General features: G+C 44.4%; 2 protein-coding genes across 3 annotated transcripts in view; one reads left to right on the top strand and one right to left on the bottom strand.

Moving 5' to 3' along the window:
* Window positions 1-7,764, bottom strand: part of tube1 (tubulin, epsilon 1) — a 43,373-nt gene extending 35,609 nt beyond the window's left edge. For both annotated transcript variants that reach the window (XR_009640962.1, XM_060821118.1), the window contains exon 1: window positions 7,651-7,764. Coding sequence is in view for 1 of the 2 variants with exons in the window: in XM_060821118.1 (XP_060677101.1) it covers window positions 7,651-7,675 (25 nt within the window). In the remaining variant the exon portion in view is untranslated. The remainder of the gene's footprint in view (window positions 1-7,650) is intronic.
* Window positions 7,765-7,907: 143 nt separating this feature from the next.
* Window positions 7,908-14,368, top strand: part of LOC132805817 (BSD domain-containing protein 1-like) — a 37,299-nt gene continuing 30,838 nt past the window's right edge. Inside the window, exons 1-3 of the mRNA XM_060821107.1 lie at window positions 7,908-8,070; window positions 8,191-8,292; window positions 8,382-8,430. Of these exons, the coding sequence (XP_060677090.1) occupies window positions 8,282-8,292; window positions 8,382-8,430 (60 nt within the window). The 5' untranslated portion in view covers window positions 7,908-8,070; window positions 8,191-8,281. The remainder of the gene's footprint in view (window positions 8,071-8,190; window positions 8,293-8,381; window positions 8,431-14,368) is intronic.

Below are 14,368 nucleotides of genomic sequence, written 5' to 3'. Positions count from 1 at the left end.
AGGTTTTAGAAAAGATTGACTAGGATGTTGCCAGGCTTGTAGGATATGAGCTAGAGCGAGAGGCTGAATAAGTTGGGCTGTTTTCCCTAGAGTGTCAGAGACTGAGGGGTGACCTTATGAAATGTTATAAGGTTATGAGGTCGACGGATAGGATAAATAGACAAAGTCTTTTCTCTGGGGTGGGAGAGCTCAGAACTAGAGGACATGGGTTTAAGGAGAGAGACAAAAGATATAAAGGGCAACATTTTCACACATGATGGTCTGTTTATGGAATGAACTGCCAAAGAAAATGTTAGAGGCTGGTACAATTACCACATTTAAAAGGCATCGGATTTGGATACAGAACTGGCTCAAAGGTAGAAGACAGAGGGTAGTGATGGAGGGTTGTTTTTCAGACTGGAGGCCTGTGACCAGTGGAGTGCCACAAGGATCGGTGCTGGGTCCTCTACTTCTTGTCATTTACATAAATGATTTAGATGTGAGCATAAGAGGTACAGTTAGTACGTTTGCAGATGACACCAAAATTGGAGGTGTAGTGGACAGCGAAGGGAGTTACCTCAGATGACAACAGGATCTGGACCAGTGGGCTGCGAAGTGGCAGATGGAGTTTAATTCAGATAAATGCGAGGTGCTGCATTTTGGGAAAGCAAATCTTAGCAGGGCTTATTCACTTAATGGTAAGGTCCTAGGGAGTGTTGCTAAACAAAGAGACCTTGGAGTGCAGATTCATAGCTCCTTGAAAGTGGAGTCGCAGGTAGATAGGATAGTGAAGGTGGCGTTTGGTATGCTTTCCTTGGTCAGAGTATTGAGTACAGGAGTTGGGAGGTCATGTTGCAGCTGTACGGGACATTGGTTAGGCCACTGTTGGAATATTGCGTGCAATTCTGGTCTCCTTCCTATCAGAAAGATGTTGTGAAACTTGAAAGGATTCAGAAAAGATTTACAAGGATGTTGCCAGTGTTGGAGGATTTGAGCTATAAAGGAGAGGCTGAACAGGCTGGGGCTGTTTTCCCTGGAGCGTCGGAGGTTGAGGGGTGACCTTATAGAGGTTTACAAAATTATGAGGGGCATGGATAGGATATATAGACAGTCCTTTCCCTGGCGTCAGGGAGTCCAGAACTAGAGGGCATAGGTTTAGGGTGAGGGTGGAAAGATATAAGAGAGATCTAAAGGGCAACTTTTTAACACAGAGGGTAGCATAGGCATCGAATGAGCTGCCAGAGGAAGTGGTGGAGACTGGTACAATTGCAATATTTAAAAGGCATTTGGATGGATATATGAATAGGAAGGGTTTGGAGGGATATGGGCAGGGTGCTGGCAGGTGGGACTAGATTGGGTTGGGATATGTGGTTGGCATTGACGGGTTGGACCAAAGGGTCTGTTTCCATGCTGTACATCTTTATGACTCTATGATAATACGAATAGGAAGGGTATAGAGGGATGCAGGCCAATTGCTGGCAAATGGGACTAGATTAAGTTAGGATATCTAGTTGGCATGGATGATTTGGACTGAAGGGTCTGTACATCTCTATGAATTCTGTTCCTTGACTTGGTGTGCATGGCAAATTTGCATTAGTTTTATCGTCCTGACTTTCGGGAATACGCAAGCGGGTTCTAGTCTCTAGCAGTGCCAATAATTTAATGCTAAACCTGTCCCCTTCCAAAAATCAGTACTTGCTCATTTCAGCACTGCTTTCAATGCTTGACAGTTTCTTTTTTTTTCCATAATCAGAATTGGACATATCATGTTTAGTGGAATCATACCAAACTCACAAAGTTCTGTCTGCAAAAATCTGAAACAATCAGACATTTTACTTCCAAAAATACCACGTCTGAGAAAGGATACAACAGTATAGCACCCTCTAACAGAGGTCTCTGAAGCCTGGGGTTAGGCTGAAGATTGAGAACAAAAGATACCCTGCATCCCCTGAGGAGCGGGAAGGGGAGAAGTGGAATCAGGCTACTATGAGGAAGGTCTAGAGATCTGTACCACAGCAGCCTTTTTCCAACCTATTTTCCCAGTTTCTTTCATAATGATGATGATTTTTTCTGTTTTAACAGTGTGGGATAAGTATCATCTATCATTTAAATACAATGCCTTATCACAAATTTGACATTGAAGAAAACTGCTTTCCTGGCCCTGGAGCGATTAAAGGCATGAGGGGTATTGGGAAACCCAAGCCTCTTTACTCCTCAGTTATCTCCTAAAGCTCACAATCATCTTCAAACATCATCCCTCAATATGGAAAGATTACCATCTTGTCTCACCACCTTGCCTTCTGTATCCAATCACTGTTTCCACTCCATATATTTTACTGTTCAATACTGTGGTCCCTCTCTGTATCCCACAGACCCTACCATATGAAGACACCATCTGTAGTCAGCCAGAAGTTAAGAGTGGAATAAAATTGAGAGAAAATATGCACAATGCTACAAAAAGCAATTGTATGCCAAGAGATTAGGAAAACATTAGAATCCAACAAAGGAGTACTACAAAAGTATAAACAGGGAGAGACTGGAGAAAGAGATAAAACTAGTGAAAAGAATTAAAACAGTGTATATAAAAAAGATAGAGCATATCTAAAGTCAACTTTGTCTCCACAAGGGTATTAATAACAGGGAAAAACAAAACAACAGAAATTTTGAACAAGTAATTTCACAGAATCACTACAGTGAGGAAGCAGGCCATTTGGCCCATCAAGTCCATTCTGAACAGCACCCTCTTAGATCCACCCAGCTACCCTAGCCCTGTAAACCTGAATTTCCCATGGCTAAACCACCAACTTGCACAGCCCTGGACATATGGGCAATTTAGCATAGCCAATCCACCTAACCTGCACAGTTTTGGATTGTGGGAGGAAGCCCACACAGATACAGGAGAATGTGCAAACTCCACACAGACAGTCACTGAGGGTGGAATTGAACCTGGGTCCCTGGCGCCGTGAGGCAGCAGTGCTAATTGCTGAGGCACTCTGTCACACCTCTTTGTATTTGTCTTCAGATTAGATGACATAAAAAAAATCCCATGGGAGAGGCAAAAGGGAGTGAGAAACACAAAATAATCAGAAGAGACAAAATACTGGGAAAATAAGTAACAAATGTCCAAAATCAAAAGAGCTCGGTTGGCCACGTGCATTCCACATTAACTAAATTACTCAAGGCAGGGTCCTTTTGTGTATACATTTTACCAACTCTCTGAAACAACTTTGGTTATATTTGAAAATATGCTATTTTAGATTTCACTCACACATTGCAGTAATTAATAAGTGTGAAAATTCTGGTCAGTTCAGTGATTTCTAATTCATTGCACTCCAAAAGGAATTTCAAGAAGGCATTGCATGAGAATGGGGGAAGGGAGTAGAAGAGGTTAAAGTGAAGAGTGCAGCTTATATGGATCAGGAGCAGGAGTAGGCCATTCAACCCCTATAACACTGTTCAGAGAGATCACGGCTGACCTGATTGGAACTGAAATCCACATTCCGATCTGCCCAATAACATTTCAACCTCTTTCTTTGCAAGAATCTACAGTTCCAGGGTAAGGGAGCTGGGTGGATCTAAAAGGGTGCTCTTCAGGATGGATTCGATGGGCCAAATGGCCTGTTTCCTCGCTGTAGTGATTCTATTAAATAACCTGTTCATAATCTTTGTAGGAAAAGAAAATTACCTAATCCTAATTTTAAATGGGTAACCCCTGATTTTTAAACAGTGATCTCTAGTTCTAGATTCTCCTAGAAGAGGAATTATTTTCTTCATATCTACCCTTTCAAGATTCTGTGTTTTAGTCAAGTTTCTTCTTCTTCTTCTAAATGTCAGCAGATACAAGCCTGGGGTCTGTTCAATCTCTCTTCAGAAGACAATTTGTGGAGTCCAGGTATTCATCTAACAAACCTTTCTGATCTGCCTGCAATGCATTATATCTTTTCTTAAATAAAGGTGACCAATACAGTATGCAGGAATCCAGATGGCATGTCACGAGAGCCCTTTACAACTGAGAATAATGTTGCTATTTCTGTACTCAATTCCTCTAGTGATAAATGACAGCATTCTATCAGCTTTCCTAATTACTTGGAGTACCTGTATAATAAATTTCTGTGATTTGTACCTTAGAATGTCCAGATCTGTCTGCATCTCAGAGTTCTGAAATATCTCATCATTTATATACTATGTTTTTTATTCTTTCTGTCAAAATGTACAACTGCACATTTTCTCACATTATATTCCAATTGCCACATCTTTACCCACTCACTTTACCTATCAATATATTTTTGCACTGCCCTGGTGTTTTCTTCAAAACTGGTCTTTGAATTCTCATCAATTTTGACAACCATGCCTTCTGACTTTCATCTAAGTTGTTGTAATGAATAGTTGAGGCCTCCCAGCATCTAACCCTGTGGCACATCACTCATTAAAGATTTTTTTTAGGTTGACGATATGTAAAAGATCAACTGAACTCTACATTCTGTTTCCTGTTAACCAGCTAATCTTCTATGTATGATAAAATTGTCCCCCCTAAACTATGAGCTTTAGTTTTTTGCAATAACCCTTGACATGGCACCTTATAAAATACTTTCTGGAAATTGCAAGTACAATACAAAACTGGTTCCCTTTGCAGTCACAAAACCTGTTTGCTCCTCCAATCGATTGATCAAACATGATTTCCCTTTCACAAAACTATGCTGATTTTCCTCAATTATCTTGAACTTATTGAAGTTATAACTTCTTTACTAATAGTTTTTCATTTTTCAGTATGATGGCTGTTAAACTGATTGCCTTATATGTTCCTACTTTCTATCCCACTCAATTTTTGAATGAAGAAGTGACATTTATCATCCTTCAAATTAAAGCACGATGCTAAAATCAAAAGTGTTTTAGAACATTAAAACCAATACATTACCTATCTCACTAGCCATTCTTAAATCCCTGGGATGAAGTCCATCTAGACACAGGCAGTTACCAGTCCGCAGCACCAACAGTTTACTTACTACTACCTCTGATGACTGTAATTTCTGGAGTACCTCTCCCTTCCAATTTACTGATTTAGCAATGCTTCTGGAATGTTACTTGTATCCTTTATCATGAAGTTAGATACAAAATACCTGTTAATTCATCTGGCAGTTTCTTATTTTTCATTATAGATTAGATTAGATTACAGTGTGGAAACAGGCCCTTCGGCCCAACAAGTCCACACCGACCTGCCGAAGCGCAACCCACCCGTACCCCTACATTTACCCCCTACCTAACACTACGGGCAATTTAGCATGGCCAATTCACCTGCCACTTTGTCAACACTGTGTTAAAATATTTATAGAAACTCTTGCCTTTTGTTTTTTGTACTTCTGGCTAGTTTTCTCTTGTACTTCTTGATCCGTTTTTAGTCATTCCTTGATGCTTTTTATATTCTGTCCAATGTTCTGACCTACCACCTTTCTTTGTACAATAATGTACATTTTTAAATTTGGTTTAATAGAATCGTTAACAATCCTAGTCAACCACAGGTCACGGAGTTTATTTTTCTTTCTCGTTGCTAGCATCTAATCTATGATAGCCCCTGATATCTAGATTAATGTATAGGTCAATCCAATCTCCCAAATCATTTCAGGCAGCTATGTTTTTATTCCCTCATAATTGCCCGTGGGGAAAACAGAGCCGCCTGAAATTACTCGGAGGGGAAATTGTGAACTGAAAATGTGTTGCTGGTTAAAGCACAGCAGGTTAGGCAGCATCCAAGGAATAGGAAATTCGACGTTTCGGGCATAAGCCCTTCATCAGGAATGAGGAGAGTGTGCCAAGCAGGCTAAGATAAAAGGTAGGGAGGAGGGACTTGGGGGAGGGGCGATGGAGATGTGATAGGTGGAAGGAGGTCAAGGTGAGGGTGATAGGCCGGAGTGGGGTGGGGGCGGAGAGGTCAGGAAGAGGATTGCAGGTTAGGAAGGTGGTGCTGAGTTGAGGGAACCGACTGAGACAAGGTAGGGGGGAGGGGAAATGAGGAACCTGGAGAAATCTGAGTTCATTCCTTGTGGTTGGAGGGTTCCCAGGCGGAAGATGAGGCGCTCCTCCTCCAGCCGTCGTGTTGTTATGTTCTGCCGGTGGAGGAGTCCAAGGACCTGCATGTCCTCGGTGGAGTGGGAGGGAAAGTTAAAGTGTTGAGACACGGGGTGGTTGGGTTGGTTGGTCCGGGCGTCCCAGAGGTGTTCTCTGAAGTGTTCCGCAAGTAAGCGGCCCGTCTCCCCAATATAGAGGAGGCCACATCGGGTGCAGCGGATGCAATAGATGATGTGTGTGGAGGTACAGGTGAACTTGTGGTGAATATGGAAGGATCCCTTGGGGCCTTGGAGGGAAGTGAGGGAGGAGGTGTGGGCGCAAGTTTTACATTTCCTGCGGTTGCAGGGGAAGGTGCCGGGAGTGGAGGTTGGGTTGGTGGGTGGTGTGGACCTGACGAGGGAGTCACGAAGGGAGTGGTCTTTGCGGAACGATGATAGGGGAGGTGAGGGAAATATATCCCTGGTGGTGGGGTCCGTTTGGAGGTGGCAGAAATGACGGAGGTTGGTGGGGTGGTAGGTGAGAACCAGTGGGGTTCTGTCTTAGTGGCGGTTGGAGGAGCGGGTCTCAAGGGCGGAGGAGCGGGAAGTGGAGGTGATGCGGTGGAGGGCATCGTCGATCACGTCTGGGGGGAATCTGCGGTCCTTGAAGAAGGAGGCCATCTGGGCTGTGCGGTGTTGGAATTGGTCCTCCTGGGAGCAGATGCGGCGGAGACGAAGGAATTGGGAATATGGGATGGCGTTTTTACAGGGGGCAGGGTGGGAGGAGGTGTAGTCCAGGTAGCTGTGGGAGTCAGTCGGTTTATAATAGATGTCTGTGTTGAGTCGGTCGCCCGAGATAGAAATGGAAAGGTCTAGGAAGGGGAGGGAGGAGTCTGAGACAGTCCAAGTGAATTTCAGGTCGGGATGGAAGGTGTTAGTAAAGTTGATGAACTGTTCAACCTCCTCGTGGGAGCATGAGGCAGCGCCGATACAGTCATCGATGTAGCGGAGGAAAAGGTGGGGGGTGGTGCCAGTGTAGTTGCGGAAGATGGACTGTTCCACATATCCTACGAAGAGGCAGGCATAGCTGGGGTCCATGCGGGTGCCCATGGCAACTCCTTTAGTTTGGAGGAAGTGGGAGGATTGAAAAGAGAAGTTATTCAGGGTGAGGACCAGTTCAGTCAGTCGAAGGAGGGTGTCAGTGGAAGGGTACTGGTTGGTGCGGCGGGAAAGGAAGAAGCGGAGGGCTTTGAGTCCTTCGTGATGGGGGAGGGAGGTGTACAGGGACTGGATGTCCATCGTGAAAATAAGGCGACAAGGAGAGCACATAGCTGAAGTGAACTGGCAAGTTATGTTAAAAGGCAGGTCGATTAGAGATGCAGAGAATCACTGGCGGCAACTTGCAGGTTTCAGCGTTAACGCTGTGTGTCGGCTAATTGTAGCGGCGGTGTTCGTAGCTCTGAACCAGGAGACCCAGGTTCAACTCCCATCTGCTCCGGAGATGGGTGAGGAAAACAGCCGGCATGCAGGCACCGCAGGAGTCGGCCCACAGCTTCACCGTGAGCTCAGGAGGTGCAAGGTAGGGAGAGGGACGCCATGTCGGGGGCAACGATGGAGTTCAGCCGCTTACCTTGGACAAGGACGGACTGGGTCATGTCTTCGCCGCAAACCCCCGTCTCCCTCACACACGCATGGTCCCAGGTTGCTATGGTTTCCCAGGAGTTCTTTTTGCCGCCGCTGGTCAGTTTCGCGCGCCGTTGCCTCAATGGGACGTTACTGACGCATCACGTCACGTTCCCGTGGAAACGATCCGCCTGTAGAGGCGGGGTCGCGAGTGCGACGTCAGCCCCTGCAGCTCCCTTCACTCGTTGACGGTTATCTGAGCCCGGAGCACGCGGGGTAGCTGTCTGCTGGCTGTACACTTGTCTCTACCTTCTCTTTCAGGATAGTGCTGGGAGTGATTTTGATTTAGCTGCTAATTCGACAATACTGATACAATTTTGCGTGAGTCGCATGCTCCTCATAGATAAATCAACCTTAACACTGCAGGGTTAGTGTCTCTTGTTAATTAGTCACTCTTTAAGAATGTAAAGCCCAGTGTTCATTTCCTTTCCCATAATGTTTTTTTTTGCCACGGTGGCAATGATGCCATGACCATTTTGTGTTGTAGCCACTCAGATGACGCAAAGTTTTTGACTGCAACCGTTTGATCCATGCTGTAATTCTCATGGTTGTAAGGTTGGGCATATCATAACTGCAGAATGACGAATAGGTAAGTGTTTGTTTTCAAACAATGTGAGCGGCGTGAGGCAGCATCATTTTTTAAAAATTGCAATTATTTCTCCTGTTTTTTTTTGGTAGGTGGTGGGGAGGTTGGATTAAACAAAACATCGCAACGGCCAAAGCTAAGGTACGACTATTTTTTAAAAAAACAAATCCGATTGCCTGCAAAGCTGGATAATTCGTTACATTGTTTTAGGATTTCTTTTTACCAAATTAATTTCATTAGTAAGTATATTATATTCATTGTGGCTATAATTTGTGCGTGCCGATGCAACTATGGCATTGTCCGCCTCTATTGGAGAATATTGTGTCAAATTATTCATCCACTTCAATCTATTTGTTTTTGTTTTGTCTTTCACACATTTTGAAGTTAGCTCTTTTAACTTTTTGCCTTTTGTGTTGTTGACCTGCTAAACCCCCAACCTGAAAATGAGGGTGAAGAATGAAGGAAAAGTATGGCCCTCTGCAGCTCCTTTGCACTTTTTCTTTACCTTCCTACCATCCCATATTTAATAGCTGATTCACAATAGCTGAACAAAAGCTCATCATCACTTCCCCAATGCACTTAATTGCTCTCTTTTATAAAGTTAAGGATACCATATGCCTTTTTTTAAACAGACTCCAACTTGTCAAGCCACTTTTAAAGATTTGTACATGTATATCCCCAAGTCTCTCTGTTTTACATAAATAAATTACTTCACAGTTGTGGCAAACTTCATTTGGCATAAGAAGTAGGATAAGGAGTAGATAACAAGACCCCTTTTGTCTGCTCTGTTGTTCATTAATCCACCTGACCTAGGTCTCTCTATAGCTCATTAAAAATAGCTGTCCACTACTTGCATCAACTAGCACTTAAAACTTAGCTCGAATTCAGCAATTCTGGGGAATAAGATTGGATGTGAGTACTGTTTGTACTGGCAGTAATTCTTTTTTTGCTATGGCATTTGTGTTGTGACATTGCATATCAAATTGCTTGCATTATATTCATATTGCTAAATACCATAAATGGAATAGAGGGTACTTATTTGCCTTCATCTCTTGTTGGATGACAGACAATGGTGGTGCCTCCTGTTATATGGCTTCTTTCCTTCCCATTTTTTTCAGACTCTTTAACAAACAGAAGTGAAACGTTGAAATTGTCAAGAACATTTTCATTTTATTGAAAGAGTCCACCACCAGAGATATTTCCATCCACACCCCTGTCTGCATTCCGCAAAGACTGTTCCCTCTGGATTCCCTTGTTAGGTCCATGCCCCTCACCAACACACCCTCCACACCCAGCACCTTTTATTGCCACCACAAGAGGTATAAAACCTGTGCCCACACCTCGCAACACCCCCCCCCCCCCCCCACCTCCATCGAAGGTCTCAAAGGATTCTTCCACATCCAAAAGAGATTTTCCTGCACATCCATACACACCATCCACTGTGTCTGTTGCTCCAGAAATGGCCGCCTCAACATTGGGGAGACAAGACACCAACTTGTGGAACATTTCGGAAAACATCTCAGGGGGACATGCACTAAACAACCCCATTGCCCTCAAGCCGAATACTTCACTTCAAGTCCCCCTCCCACTCTGTCAAGGACATGCAAGTCCTGGGCCTTTTCCAATGTCAGATTTTAGCCACCCAACACTTGGAGGAAGAACTCCTCAACTTCCACCTTGAGACACTCCAACCCCAAGGGATCAATGTTGATTTCGTCAGTATCCTCATCTCTTCCACCCACCCCCCCGCCTCCCCTCACCTCACCTCACCTCGCCTCCAACTTATCCCAGATCCAACTCAGCACCACACTCTTGTACTGTCCTGCCTGTCCATCCTCTTTCCTACCTATCTGCTCCACTCTCCCCTCTGACATATCACCATCACTCTCCACCTATTGCATTCTCAGCTACCTTTGTCCTACCATTTATCCCCCACATTCCTGATGAAGAACTTAGTTCAAAGTGTCAACTCTTCCGCTCCTTGGATGCTGCCTGACCTGCTGTGCTTTTCCAGTACAGCAGCACTTTTTTGACTCTGATTTCCAACATCTGCAGTCCTCGCTTTCTCCTTATTGAAAGAGTAGGATGTGAGGTGAAGAAAGGACTTCTGTAAGAAGAATCATGTTCCATAAAAAAGTGCTGGAAGTCTTGCAAGACAACCTAAGTGATATGTGCTGACACCATGTCTGCTTGACTTGTAGAGTCATAGAGATGTACAGCATGGAAACAGACTCTTCGGTCCTACCTGTCTATGCTGACCAGATATTCGAACCCAATCTAGTCCCACCTGTCAGCACCCGGCCCATATCCCTCCAAACCCTTCCTATTCATATACCCATCCAAATGCCTCTTTAAATGTTGCAATTGCACTACATCCTGTGGCAGCTCATTCCATACACGTACCACCCTCTGTGTGAAAAAGTTGCCCTTAAGTCTCTTTTATATCTTTCCCCCCCTCACCCTAATCCTATGCTGTCTAGTTCTGGACTCCCCCACCACAGGGAAAAGATTTTGTCTATTTACCCTATCCATGCCCCTCATAATTTTGTAAACCTCTATAAGGTCACCCCTCAGCCTCTGACGCTCCAGAGAAAACAGTCCCTGCCTGTTCAGCCTCTCCCTGTAGCTCAGATCGTCCAACCCTGGCAACATCCTTGTAAATCTTTTCTGAATCCTTTCAAGTTTCACAACATCTTTCCGATAGGAAGGAGACCAGAATTGCACCCAATCTTCCAACAGTGGCCTGACCAATGTCCAATACAGCAACATGACCTCCCAACTCCTGTACTCGATACTCTGACCAATAAAGGAAAGCATACCAAACACTGCCTTCACTATCCTACCTACCTGCGACTCCACTTTCAAGGAGCTATGAACCTGCACTGCCAGGTCTCTTTGTTCAGCAACACTCCCTAAGACCTTACCGTTAAGTGTATAAGTCCTGCTAAGATTTGCTTTCCCAAGATGCAGCACCTCGCATTTATTGGAATTAAACTCCATCTGCCACTTCTCAACCCACTGACCCATCTGGTCCAGATCCTATTGTAATCTGAGGTAACCCTCTTCGCTGTCCACTACACCTCCAAATTTGGTGTTAACTGCAAACTTACTAACTATACCTCTTATGCTCTCATCCAAATCATTTATGTAAATGACAAAAAGTAGAGGGCCCAGCACCGATCCTTGTGGCACTCCACTGGTCACAGACGTCCAGTCTGAAAAACAACCCTCCACCACCACCACTGTCTGTATCCAAATGGCTAGTTCTCCCTGTATTCCATTAGATCTAACCTTGCTAATCAGTCTCCCATGGGGAACCTTGTCGAACGCCTTACTGAAGTCCATCTACTACCCTGCCCTCATCAATCTTATTTGTTACTTCAAAAAACTCAATCAAGTTTGTGAGACATGATTTCCTACGCACGAAGCCATGTTGACTATGCCGAATCAGGCCTTGCCTTTCCAAATACATATACATCCTGTCCCTCAGGATTCCCTCCAACGACTTGCCCACCACCGAGGTCAGGCTCACCGGTCTATAGTTCCCTGGCTTGTTTTTACCGCCCTTCTTAAACAGTGGCACCATGTTTGACAACCTCCAGTCTTCCGGCACCTCACCTGTGACTATCGATGATACAATTTTCTCAGCAAGAGTCCCAGCAATCACTTCTCTAGCTTCCCACAGAGTTCTCGGGTACACCTGATTAGGTCCTGGGGATTTATCCACCTTTTAACCATTTCAGGACATCCACCACTTCCTCCTCTGTAATCTGAACATTTTGCAAGATGCCACCATCTATTTCCCTACAGTCTATATCGTCCATATCCTTTTCCACAGTAAATACTGATGCAAAAATATTCATTTAGTATTCCCCCATTTTCTGTGGCTCCACAGAAGGGCCGCCTTGCTGATCTTTGAGGGGCCCTATTTTCTCCCTAGTTACCCTTTTGTCCTTAATATATTTGTAAATTCCCTTTGGATTTTCCTTAATTCTATTTGCCAAAGCTATCTCATGTCTCCATTTTGCCCTCCTGATTTCCCTCTTAAGTATACTCCTACTGCCTTTATACTCTAAGGGATTCACTCGATCTACTCTGTGTATATCTGACATATGCTTCCTTCTTTTTCTTAACAAAACCTTCAATTTCTTTATTCTGGATTAGTGGTGCTGGAAGAGCACAGCAGTTCTAGCAGCATCCGAGGAGCAGTAAAATCGACGTTTCGGGCAAAAGCCCTTCATCAGGAATAAAGCAGGGCTTTTGCCCGAAACGTCGATTTTACTGCTCCTCAGATGCTGCCTGAACTGCTGTGTTCTTCCAGCACCACTAATCCAGAATCTGGTTTTCAGCATCTGCAGTCATTGTTTTTACCTCAACTTCTTTAGTCATCCAACATTCCCTATATCTACCAGCCTTCCCTTTCACACTGACAGGAATATATTTTCTCTGGATTCTTGTTAACTCATTTCTGAAGGCTTCCCATTTTCCAGCAGTCCCTTTACCTGCGAACATCTGCCTCCAATCAGCTCTCCGAAGTTCTTGCCTAATACTGTCAAAATTGGCCTTTCTCCAATTTAGAACTTCAACTTTTAGATCTGGTCTATCCTTTTCCAACACTTATTTTGAAACGAATAGAATTATGGTCGCTAGCCACAAAGTGCTCCCCCACCCCCGACACCACAGTCACCTGCCCTGCCTTATTTCCCAAGAGTAGGTCAAGTTTTGCACCTTCTCTAGTAGGTACATCCATATACTGAACTTAGAAAATTGTCTTGTACACACTTAAAAAAATTCTTCTGTCTAAAGCTGTCTATGGCAGTTCCAGTTGATTTTTGGAAAGTTAAAATCCCCTACCATAACTACCCTATTATTCTTACAGATAGCTGAGATCTCCTTACAAGTTTGCTTCTCAATATCCCTTTGACTATTGGGGGGGTCTATAATACAATCTCAATAAGGTGACCATCCCTTTCTTATTTCTCAGTTCCACCCAAATAACTTCCCTGGATGTATTTCTGGGAATATCCTTCCTCAGCACAGCTGTAATGCTATCCCTTATCAAAAATGCCACTCTCCCTCCTCTCTTGCCTCCCTTTCTATCTTTCCTGTAGCATTTGTATCCTGGAACATTAAGCTGCCAGTCCTGCCCATCCCTGAGCCATATTTCTGTAATTGCTATGATATCGCAGCCCCATGTTCCTAACCATGCCCTGAGTTAATCTGCCTTCCCTGTTAGGCCCCTTGCATTGAAATAAATGCAGTTTAATTTCTTATCCTCCCTTGTCCCTGACTGTTTGTTTGTTTGACTCACTTCTGTTCTCAGCTGTACCTGTCTCAGATCAATCTCTTTCCTCACTATCTCCCTGGGTCCCCCCCCACCCCACCCCCACCCCCACCTTATAGTTTAAATCCTCCCAAGCAGTTCTAACAAAATTCCCCGCCAGTATATTAGTCCCCTTCCAATTTAGGTGCAATCGGTCCTTCTTGTGCAGGTCACTTCTACCCCAAAAGAGATTCCAATGATCCAAAAATGTGAATCCTTCTACCATACACCAGCTCCTCAGCCATGCATTCATCTGCTCTATCCTCCTATTCCTGCCCTCACTAGCTCGTAGCACTGGGAGTAATACAGATATTACTACCCTTGAGGTCCTTCTTTTTAAATTTCTGCCTCGCTCTCTCTAATCTCCCTTCAGAATCTCAAACTTTTCCCTTCCAATGTCGTTGGTTCCAATGTGGACAATGACCTCTTGCTGGCCCCTCTCCCCTGTGAGAACATTCTGCACCCTCTCTGAGACATCCTTGATCCTGGCACCATGGAAACAACACACCGTTCTGCTTTTTCTCTGCTGGCCACAGAAACGTTTGCCTGTACCTCTGACTACAGAATCCCCTAACACAATTGATCTCTTGGAAGCCAACGTACCCCTCATTGCGTTAGAGCCAGTCTCAATACCAGAAACTTGGCTGTTTGTGTTACGTTGCCCTGAGAATCCATCACCCCCTACATTTTCCAAAACAGCATACCTGTTTGAAATGGGTATATCCACAAAAGACACCTGCACTAGCTGCCTACCTC

This window comes from Hemiscyllium ocellatum, chromosome 3, assembly GCF_020745735.1.
Source record: "Hemiscyllium ocellatum isolate sHemOce1 chromosome 3, sHemOce1.pat.X.cur, whole genome shotgun sequence".
NCBI classification, from domain to species: Eukaryota; Metazoa; Chordata; class Chondrichthyes; order Orectolobiformes; family Hemiscylliidae; genus Hemiscyllium; species Hemiscyllium ocellatum.
This window is presented reverse-complemented; position numbering and strand designations above follow the sequence as displayed.